Source organism: Malania oleifera, chromosome 13 (genome assembly GCF_029873635.1).
Source record: "Malania oleifera isolate guangnan ecotype guangnan chromosome 13, ASM2987363v1, whole genome shotgun sequence".
NCBI lineage: Eukaryota > Viridiplantae > Streptophyta > Magnoliopsida > Santalales > Ximeniaceae > Malania > Malania oleifera.
Genome location: NC_080429.1, coordinates 20,364,530 through 20,376,012, shown reverse-complemented (window position 1 = coordinate 20,376,012; position 11,483 = coordinate 20,364,530). Strand labels below are relative to the sequence as shown.

The 11,483-nt window shown below is 35.2% G+C and overlaps 1 protein-coding gene across 4 annotated transcripts; it reads left to right on the top strand.

Moving 5' to 3' along the window:
• The first annotated feature begins 722 nt into the window (after positions 1-722).
• LOC131146313 (probable trehalose-phosphate phosphatase G) lies at positions 723-7,226 on the top strand. Of its 4 annotated transcripts, XM_058095845.1 has the most exons (14): positions 3,458-3,480; positions 4,023-4,110; positions 4,201-4,369; positions 4,509-4,719; positions 4,835-4,975; positions 5,091-5,162; positions 5,298-5,423; positions 5,526-5,582; positions 5,679-5,780; positions 5,882-5,959; positions 6,081-6,150; positions 6,242-6,312; positions 6,435-6,527; positions 6,692-7,226. In XM_058095845.1, exons 4-14 carry the CDS (start codon positions 4,624-4,626, stop codon positions 6,740-6,742), a joined length of 957 nt encoding a protein of 318 aa, XP_057951828.1. In that variant the 5' UTR covers positions 3,458-3,480; positions 4,023-4,110; positions 4,201-4,369; positions 4,509-4,623; the 3' UTR covers positions 6,743-7,226. The 4 variants fall into 4 exon arrangements, with proteins under 4 accessions (XP_057951826.1, XP_057951828.1, XP_057951827.1 ...); XM_058095843.1 differs by lacking the exon at positions 3,458-3,480 and adding an exon at positions 723-936 and having other exon boundaries at positions 4,201-4,719; XM_058095844.1 differs by having other exon boundaries at positions 4,201-4,719; positions 6,296-6,312.
• Positions 7,227-11,483: the final 4,257 nt, after the last annotated feature.

Here is an 11,483-nt window from a genome sequence, read left to right as displayed (position 1 = left end):
GGGTTGGTGATGAATGTTCACTTTCCAACCCTTCAATATCTCACACTATGTGAGGAAAGGATCTAGCCCTAGCCGCATCCTACCAACTCACCTAACTACCACCACATCGTATGCCACATTGCATCTTTTTTTTTTTTAATAAAAAAAAAAATTATTTTTAACACTTTGTTTGGACTTTTGACCAACTAGAAAATCGCGTTTTCCATCCTCGGCGCGTGCTGCACACGACCACGCCGGGCGGTGGAAATTGATAGTAAATAGTAATAGATTTATTTGGCAGATTTGCTAACGGTGTAGCCATGTCATCTCTACTCAGTCACACGTGTCCTCCGTCCTACCGCCTTCAAACACTCACCAACACGTGTTCACCTCCCGGCCGGTCCCACTGGACCCGTTAATCAGGCAGTTTAAATTGATAAAATATTTAGAGAAATATTAATAGAGTAATATTTTGCGACGCGCCCCTCCGAAACTTCCTCCCAACCCGCGCCTCCGAACGTACGTGCTATATCCTCGCTGTTTGATTTGTGCGTGGGAAGCACGCGCGTATGAAGCTGCCTTGACTGGTCAAGTAATTAATATAATTAATAATGTTTAATTATTAGTTATTTTTTCCTCGGCTTGCAGAGCTGTTTTATAATCCAACAACCAGATTACCTTGTTTGGCACGTCTGGTCAATTCACAGGTTCCATAAATACCCAATTCTCAAATCCAAATCCCTCTTCTTTTCTTCTTCTTCTCTTTTCCCAATCTCTCTCGAAAAGCATTTTGTATTCTTGCTCTCGTCGATTATTGCAACATTACACGCACGTTTCTGTCTCTGTCGCCTTCTTCCCCTGCTGCAATTCTAAGCAAGCCATTCCTCTTCCTAGTTCCTGCTTCTTCTTCTCCTTCTTCTCCTTCAGCGGCGGCTGCCGCTGCTTCGGTTTCTCAAGGTAATATTGGTGAAACCCTTTTGTTTCTCCATTCTTTTATCTCATTATCTTTTTGAAGTCTCTGTTTTTGTCCTGCTTTGGGTTCTGGAAGGGTTTTGGTCTTTTGGGTGTTTTTTCAATTTGTTATTGAAGGGGTTTTGGCCTTTTGGGTGTTTTTACAGTTTGTTCTTTAAAGGGTTTTGATCCTTGACCCGCATTATGAACAATGTTTCATTGTGGGGTGTTTGATACAATTTGTTCTTGAAGGGTTCTGATATGTTTTCTTGCTTTCTTGGAGCCCTTTGGGTCTGGACGCTTTGTGTAAACTTCGTGGAACTTTAAGTTATTGTTTTGAATGATTTCCTTGTGGGAGAGTCCCAGTTTTTGTTCATTAGCATCTGATTTTTTTTTTTTCCCTTTTCTCAATTTAATGATGATACGCGTGGACGTGGTCTTCCATTCTCTTTAATTTTATTACTATTGCACTTGGAGATGCATGCATTTTTGTTTTGAATTGACCCAAGTTATATTTCTAGATGATCGTAAAGAGTTGAATATACGATGTGAACAGTGTTTGGTGCATTGAATTGTATGCGATTTTTTGAATTGACCCGAGTTGTTTTTCTTGCTTATGGTTTGGGTTAGTGATATTTCACTATTGAGTTTCAAAGGTATTATTTTATTTTTTACTTTTTTTCAAATTGGTGATATGATTTTTCGGATATTAAATTTGTGGTGTGTCCTCAATCAGTTAGTTCAGTTTTTTTGGTTTTTCTTCCCAACTCAAGAGCTGGGTTCTGTCAACATCTACACCAATTTGCAAGCTTAACTATGCTCTCATAGTTTAAGTCGATGTGATTTCTGCTTGTTTCCATCTCTGATTTTTCTTCCCTTTTTTCTTGCTTCCCTTTTAATTTGGATTTGTGTGGGTGGTCCCATGCCTATTATAAGTCATTATCGTTTTCATTATTCTAACCCAAGAAAGCTACATATTCTTTATGCTGACAAATCGAATTTGAAATCATCATTTTCCTCTAATGGGTTTGAAGCTCGGTGTATTTTCAATGATGCCCAAATGCATGCTTAAAAGTGATCATACTCTTATGCCCTTTGCACAATCGATACCCTTCTCACGCCCACACACATGCATATAATATCTTAATTTATTGACTGTTTGTTTTCCTTCTGGCGGACACGATGGGCTGTGGGATGGCAACTAAAGGATAGTGGTATCTGTATTTTTCATGTTTGCATCTATGTTGTTTTATTTATATTTTTGAATCTCATGGGTCCACATGTTTAATGACTCCCATGCTTCATTGAATCATTGTAGGCCCATTTGTGTGATTGCATATGGTAATGTTTCCTCTCCACTATGTGGGGTAGGAAAATTTTCAATTTTATGCGGTTAACCAACTGCTGGAATTCTCTTTACAGAACATCAACTCTGTGGACCAGTTTCCAAGTTGAGCACCGTCTAGCTATTTCTTCTCTCCGTGTGTCTGTTTGTATGTGTGTGTTTCTACATGTTCAAAATATTCTTCTCTGTTATCTCGCTAGTAAAGATAAGCATGTTGAATGCCTAACATCCTCCTCTGTTCAGTGTTGCCTATTATTTTATGTGGGTTCTGATAAAGGCTGTTCATTTTTTGTCTTCTCTGGGTAGCTGAGTTTTTTTTGGGGGGGGGGGGGGGGGGGGAAGGGGAATGATACTATCTGAAATGTAAAATACCAACATCTAGTAACAGAAAATATGGTTTCCTTTGGCCTTTTGGTTCTCTATGACATGTAGATTTTTAGACCTTGATACAATTTATCACTAGGTAACAGCGTCATCATTCTCATTACTAGCATCATCATTCTCATCACTGTCTACAAAGGTTTTTGGGATGTTAGGGATTTGGTCAGATACAGAAATAAAATAGCAATACTGATGTCTTTATCATGTTGATGGCACTGCTGAAGTTACTGGCTATATAATTGGTCCCATAGATATAGAAAGCTTTAGTATAATGTGTAGTCCCTAGGTTGTTATACACATTATCACATTCAAAGAAGCTTTAATGAAATATTCCAATTCAACGTCTTGACTCTTAACGATGGACAGGGAATTGTGATGAATACCACTATTATCTATAATGAAATATCACAATCATAAAATGACCAAGAACATTATTACTACCAAGAAGAGATTAAATTTTATTTTAGGTAATTGGACGACTTGTCATTATCAATTTTAAAGCATTTTCTGTCCATAAATGATAAATCAACTTGATTGGATAAGAACAAGAATAAACAGCAAACAAGTCTTTTTTAGGGGGAGAAAAAATGGCAGGTGGATTATAGGTATTAGGACATCGGAAATTTTGAGTGCCACCAGCATATAGTGATATATAGTGATATATCAAAATAAAGAGGAAACAAAGAACAAAATTTTCACTTTAAAATTTATGAAACTATTATACATTAATGGGTGGATTTTGTCATTTTCAATACTGAAATCCTTTCTATTTATTCATGACTCAACTTTATTTGATGAGAAGAAGAATGAACGAAAAAAAGAAGGTAAGGTTGTGTGAGTGGTCATATAGAAAGTTGAAACTATATGTTTTCACTTCTTTAAAATCTCTTGCAAAAATTCCTTTATTTTTAGTATCATTTGCTTTACTTGATAGTTGTGTCAATAGAGAAGTTTGAAATCTTTTTCATATCAGCAAGTTTCAAGCCTTTGAGGCTGCTGATGCCTGGTATGTTTGTGGCCTAATTATGATTATTGGATCTTCAAACAAATTTGGTTATCTGAGTTTTGTTTGCAATTTTACCTGATCTCAATCCACACAAAAGAACAAAATAAATAAAAAAAATGTAAGTGACCAGAAAAAGATCATTCTGATGTTAAATTTTTTATCAGTACATTTTGATGTATTAATACCATGATTATGCATTGCACCATAGCCATTTACATTAAGGATTTATATGGAAAATGTTAATTATGGTATAGAAAATTGCTATTTTCTGTTATTAGGTAATGAAGTGTAGGCTTCATCTTCTAAAACTTTAATCTTGTAGATGTTGCATTATGAAGCTGTTTGCTATCCGTGATGCAGGTTTGTAAATTTCTTTGAGATCTGGAAGCTTAACTTTTTCCCTCAAATGTTGCTCTGCTCAACTGCTGGCTGTGAGGGAGATGAGATGGTAAGGCCGAATTCCATCTCTGTTTGACTGATAATCTGATGTATTTTTATGTTTTCCCGTTTAACACATTTTTATTACCGTTACTTTCAGCAGCCCTGCATTTGATGGACTGTGTGTCTAGTAGCAGCGACAAGAAAACTTTGAAGAGATGGTTTTTCATTGACAAAAGGGTTGGTTAAAGAGGATTGAGATTGGGCGTTGAGAAGTGTTTATTCATATAGCAGAGGCAAATTAACCTGAAATTTGCCTGGAAATTTTGGTATTAAATAAAACTTCCTTAGTTTAAAATCATATTGCACTATAAATCTGGATCCAATGGACCTGAAATCAAACCACACGGCCCCTGTTCTCACTGATTCTGCACCAATAAATAACTCAAGATTAGGCATTCATTCCAGTTTGTTGCCATACTCGCCACCAAGGGCAGCTTTCCCTCAAGGCCCATTTTTAACAATCCCAAGGAAGAAGCCTGGGATACTTGATGATGTCCGTTCCAGCAGTTGGCTGGATGCCATGAAAGCATCCTCACCTCCACATAGGAAGATAAACAAGGATTCAAACAGTGAGTTTGCACCGGTTGATACTGATATTGCTTACTGGACCTGGATGGTAATTTCCTTTTTTTTCGTCCACCCCATCGTTTAGTTTGTTGATGCTTGGGTTTTATCCTTGCACAAAAGTCTTGATGAGTTTATTCATGTAGTTTCCTGCTCGGATTTTGTAGCTCAAGTATCCTTCAGCACTTACATCTTTTGAGCAAATCACAAATTATGCGAAGGGCAAGAAAATAGCATTATTCTTGGATTATGATGGGACCCTTTCCCCAATTGTAGACAACCCTGATGCTGCCTTCATGTCTGGTGCGGTAAGCGCCTACTGCTTTTACTTTTGTGTCAGAGATGATGTGTGGGGAAATTTAATAAATTTTTGTTAGAAAATCTCCTTCCAATTTCAATTGAAACTAAATAGCTGGATTCCAGATGCGTGCTGCTGTAAGAAATGTGGCCAAATGTTTCCCGACAGCGATAATTAGTGGAAGAAGCCGTGATAAGGTAACTAGCAGAAATCTGTTTGAATAGCAAGAAATTTATGTCATTATGTAAGCTTCTGGTAAATTACCATCTTTTCCCACCTTCTGGCTTACCTTCTGTTTTGGTTGTCACTTTTTTTATGCCTTCCTCATTCAGGTATACAAGTTTGTAGGATTAACAGAACTCTATTACGCTGGTAGTCATGGGATGGACATCATGGGTCCTGTTAAATGCCCCAGTTCTAATGGCCATCCAAATTCTATTAGGTTTACTGACAAGCAGGTAGTGAATCTATAAAGACCTCTTGAGCTTGCCCCACTCTGTCTCCCTCTCTTTCATGCGTGTATAACGTACTTTTTTTTTTTTTTTCCTGTGTTAATATAGGATAAAGAACATAACTTGTTCCAACCTGCTGGTGAATTTTTACCTATGATTGATGAGGTTTATAGCTATCCCTGTCTACATTGATTTTTAGTGCTGACGGGCACGAGCTCTTATTTTTCACTTATTTCATTCTAATGTTTTATGCTTGGGCAGGTTTTTAGATCCCTTGTCGAGATTACTAAAGAAATTAAAGGAGCACAAGTGGAAAATAATAAATTTTGTGTTTCTGTACATTACCGTAATGTAGATGAGCAGGTAAGAGATTTGACCACGACAACCTGCATATGTTACTAGTTTACTCATTTTTTTTGAAAAAGAAAATTCTTATAGTTTTGTTTCTCTTGAATCTTTTGCAGAGTTGGTCGACAATTGCAGAACGTGTAGAAGGTATTCTGAAAGATTACCCGCGTTTGCGATTGACTCATGGGCGGAAGGTACATCATCAGGCCAAGTTGTATATGAATGTTTACAGTTTTTTAGTTTCTCGTTTTCATCTTATTCTACTTTTTGATTTTCTTCACCATCTAAAGTTATGCATTGCTCTTTCTTTTTTAGGTTTTAGAGGTCCGACCTGTCATTAATTGGGATAAGGGAAAAGCTGTCGAGTTTTTACTAGAATCACTTGGTGAGTAATTTTGTGGCTCCTTTGCAAGTTAAAACCAGTCTTTCATAAAATTCTAACATTCTAAAGATGGAAAATAAAAAAATTGTTCTAGGGCTTGCTAACTGTGATGATGTGCTCCCAATTTATGTTGGAGATGATCGGACAGATGAAGATGCTTTTAAGGTAATGGACCTTAATGTCATTAATTGGGATCCCAATTTATGCTCCCGGCCTTCTTTGTGGCATTGTCCCTAATCTTCACTGGATTAGGACCATGTATGAATTAACATATTGAGTTGCAACAGGTTTTGAGGGAGAAAAATCGAGGTTATGGAATTTTGGTGTCTTCTGTGCCCAAGGAAAGCAGTGCATTTTACTCTCTGAGGGACACAACAGAGGTACGAATTCTTCCTTGGATGATTGATACTGCTCGGTGAGAAGAAACCTTCCTATGATTCATTTTCCATGGAGACAAATAGACCCTTTTGAGTTTTTCATTCTTCATGCTTCTTTTTCTTTGCTTGAACAAGGAAATCATTTGCTCCTCATCTTATTAATGCAGGTCAAGGAGTTTCTCAAGTCACTGGTGATGTGGAAGAAGTCTAATGCCTGATAAACGTAGTATAAAGAACAGGAGCATATATATATATATATATATATATATATATACTCTTATATACATATAGTAGCAATATCTCTCTCTCTCTCTCTCTCTCTATATATATATATATATATATATATATATATATTCTTTTAAATTACGCAAAGAGGTTTGGTTTGGAACAGAGATGCAGAAAGAGGTCGAACGAGAGTCGGCAGTTTTGGAGCAAAATTTTTGCATCGAAACTGCGTCTACTTAAGCTTCTTGTTGCAGTCTTGCGAGTGCAAATCCCTCTGAGTTGGTCGACGCCCATCTCTCTCTGATTGTAATTATCATTTTTTTTTTTTCACTTCCCAGTTTTGGTTGCTTGAGCTTTCTTTTTGGGGGGATTTGTATGGACGTCAATGCATTATTTGATTTTTTGAGTGTAGAAAATTATATTATATATTTATATATATGCATATGTATAAGCATAAGCCTCTCTGTGTTATTGTTGCATCCCATTCTCCAAGGATTTTATCTCAATCTCTTGGCTGACCTGAAATGCAGGGTGTGTTAATCCCAAACTTGAAGCCAGCTGATACAAATTAAATATGGAAGAAAAGAAAAGGAAGCAGTAAAGCGAAAATCCAAATGGACTTTTACCTTAACTTTGGTAGGATGAATTTTGAATTTAAATTCGTATGAATTTGAATAAAAAATTATAAAAATTTAAATTTAGAATTTGAAATTTATACTATCAAAACTAATTCCATACTTCAGTTTCGAGGGTGAGAGCTAGTTTTAGAAAGGAATTTGAAAGGGAACAATTTTCCAGTGGATCACTTAGATTTAAATATCATGAAATTTTAGTCTTCTGATATATATATATATATTTTTTATCAAATTTCAGGAGAAATTTATAACACTTAAAAAGCGATAATTTAAACCTTTTGAAACAAACATGCAAAACCAAAACAGACCCAAGTCCTCAATCGAGAGACCCGACTAAGACTTAATTCAAAAAATCCAACACAATCGCCCATGCACTCCCAAAATAAGGCCCAATTAGGGTTCAATCTCTATAATCATGCCATGTGACTTGTAAGCACCCAGGATCGAACTTGGTTGATCCTTAATCTTTAATATTAAGACCCACTTGTTAGACCTAAGATTTTATTAACCTAATTTTGATGATAACAAACTAATATGGATTAAGAACTTTGTGTAAGACATAAATAAATTGTCTCAAATAAAATTATGATTATATTTATTTATATGATATGAAAGGTTTTTAAATATAATAATGTTATAATAATATTGATTTCCCAAATATGAAGAGTCCATTTACAATAATGACTTCTAATGACTTCTCGGAATTTGAGAAGTCATAATTATGATAAGTTATGAATGTTAATTAATCACTTGATGAAAGTGATTAGTATATAAAGGTGGTTGGGGCTGGTCCTATCTAATCCTATGAAACATAAGGTTGTGAGATAGAAACACAACCCAAGGATATTCACTTGGAAGCATGGATCAAGGTATGAGTTTCTTGTTTCTTGTATAAAATTATGAGTTTCGAAGATTCAATGATTAAATCATGTTTATATTAAACTTACATGTGGTATCAGAGCTTAGGTTTTAGAAACTCACGATTTTTTGATTATGATTAAAGGTTCATGTTTCATTAAATTTTAGTTTATGAGTCAAGGCATTGGTTAATAAAATTTCACGATGCAACACGTCTTCAAATTTATTTTATGTGCACCGTGCTTCATCTGTTCTAATGTTTAATGGGTTGAATTTTGCTGATTGGAGTGAACAAGTTCAATTTCACCTCAGTGTATTGGATCTTGATTTGACACTCTTCAGTGATCAGCTTGCTGCTATTACTGATTCTAGCAGTGCTGAAGAAATAACTTATTACAATAATTAGGAAAGATCAAACATGTTAAGTTTGATGTTTATGCGAATGAGTGTTGCAAATAACATCAAGACAGCTATTCTCAAAACTGAAAGTGCTAAAGAGTTTTTTTAAAGTTAATGAGTACGTTAACCACCATGAAGTTTGAAGGTTCACGTACTATGCATGAGCATGTTGTTGAAATGACAAATATTGTAGCAAAACTTAAGACTTTGGGAATGAATGTGAATGAAAATTTTCTTGTTCAGTTCATTTTAAACTCATTACCAACCGAGTATGGACTATTTCAAATGAACTATAATACCATGAAAGATAAATGGAATGCGCATGAGTTGCAAAGTATGCTAGTTCAAGAGGAAACATGACTGAACAATAAAAGAATTCACTCTATTCATTATATGAACAATCAAGGAGCTGAAAAGAAAGCAAAGAAGCATGGAAAGGGGAAAGGTTCTTTAAAGAATAATGAATCCTCTTCTCATATCCAAAAGAAGGTATCAAGTAAGGACAAATGTCGTTTTTGTGGAAAACCTGGATATTACCAAAAGTACTACTTGAAATGGAAAACTTGGTTCGAAAGGAAGGGTAAGCCTAGTGCTTATGTATGTTTCGAATCAAATTTAGCTGAAGTTCCTTATAATACTTGGTTGATTGATTCTGGATGTACAACTCGTGTTTCTAATATGATGCAGGGATTTCTTACAATTCGGAACATAAACTCAAATGAGAAGTTTATCTTTATGGGGAGCAAAATAAAAGTTCCCATTGAAGCTGTCGGGACTTATCATTTAATCCTAGACACTGGTTATTGTTTGGATTTATATGATACTTTTTATGTTCCTAGTATTTCTAGGAATTTAGTTTCATTATCTAAATTGGATGTTTCTGGGTATACTTGTAATTTTAATAAAGGTTTTTTCAGTTGATTTAAGGATACCTGTATGGTTGGTTGTGGAATGTTTTGTAATGGATGATATAAGTTAAAACTTGATAATCATTATGCTGAAACACTTTTAACCTCGCATCATAGTATTGGCACTAAACGAAGTTTAGTGAATGAACGATCTACTTGTGGCATAAACGGTTAGGTCATATTTCCAAAGAAAGACTGGAAAGATTAGTAAAGAGTGAAATACTTCCAGATTTGGATTTCACTGACTTTGACATTTGTGGAGATTGTATTAAAGGAAAACAGACAAGTCACAAAAAAAAAAAAAAAAGAAGCCACAAGGAGCACTCGATTTCTAGAAATTATACGCACTGATATATGCGGACCCTTTGACATAAATACCTTCAGTAATGATAGATATTTCATCACCTTTATCGATGATTTTTCACGTTACGGATATGTCTACTTGCTACATGATAAATCTCAAGTGGTAAACGCTTTGGAGATTTATGTAAATGAAGTTGAAAGGCAATTAGACAGAAATGTGAAGATTGTTAGATCTAATAGAGGAGGTGAATATTATGGAAGGTATAACGAAACTGGACAACTACCTGGTCCATTTGCTAAATTCCTTGAAAAACGTGGTATTTGTGCTCAATACACAATGCCAGTACACCAGAATAGAATGGTGTATCAGAAACGCGTAATAGGACTTTGATGGATATGGTTGGAGCATGAAAAGTAGAAAATCTTTACCCAATTCATTGTGGATGTATGCTTTAAAAACTGCCATGTATGTATTAAACCGTATTCCTAGTAAGGCAGTTCTAAAGACACCATTTGAGCTTTGTATCGATAGGAAACCAAGTTTGCAACACCTGCATGTTTGGGGTTGTCAGGAAGAAATTAAAGTTTATAATCCACAAGAAATGAAGTTGGATGCAAGAACAATCAGTGGTAATTTCATTGGTTATCCAGAAAAATTGAAAGGGTATATATTTTATTGTCCTAATCATGTCACAAGAATAGTTGAAACTGGAAATGCTTGGTTCATTGAGAATGATGAAACTAGTGGGAGTATGGTTCCATTAAATTTGGAAATTAAGGAAATTACAACTCCCACTATTCAAAGTAAACCTATTATAGAAAAACCACAAGAGGTTGCGTTAAGGCGATCTCAAAGAGAAAAGAGATCTGCTATCTCGGATGATTATGTGGTTTATCTTCAAGAGTCAGATTTTGACTTAGGAATTGAAGATGATCCAATTTTGTTTTCACAGGCCATTAGCTGTGATAATTCTGATAAATGGATGGATGCCATGAAAGAAGAGTTAAAGTCTATGGAACAAAATGAAGTCTGGGATCTTGTAGAATTGCCAGAAGGTAGCAAGAGAGTTGGATGTAAATGGGTTTTTAAAACCAAACGAGACTCTCGTGGTAACCTTGAACGTTACAAGGCAAGAATTGTTGCTAAAGACTTTACTCATAAAGATGGTATTGATTATAAAGAGACCTTTTCATCGGTCTCTAAGAAAGATTCTTTCAAAATCAATATGACTTTAGTAGCTCATTACGATTTAGAGTTACATCAAATGGATGTGAAAACTGCCTTTCTAAATGGGAATTTAGATGAAGATGTTTATATGGATCAACCATTGGGTTTTATAGTTGAAGGGAAAGAAAATTTGGTGTGTAAACTTAAGAAGTCAATATACGGACTTAAACAAGCTTCCCGACAATAGTATCTTAAGTTTAATAATACTATTGGTTCCTTTGGATTTAAAGAAAATATTGTTGATCGGTGTATATATCTGAATATTAGTGGGAGTAAGTTTATATTCCTGATTCTGTATGTTGATGACATTTCGCTTGCAACTAATGATCTTGGTTTGTTACATAAGACTAAAGAATTTCTCTTTAAAAACTTTGAAATGAAGGATATGAGAGAGGCAAAGCAT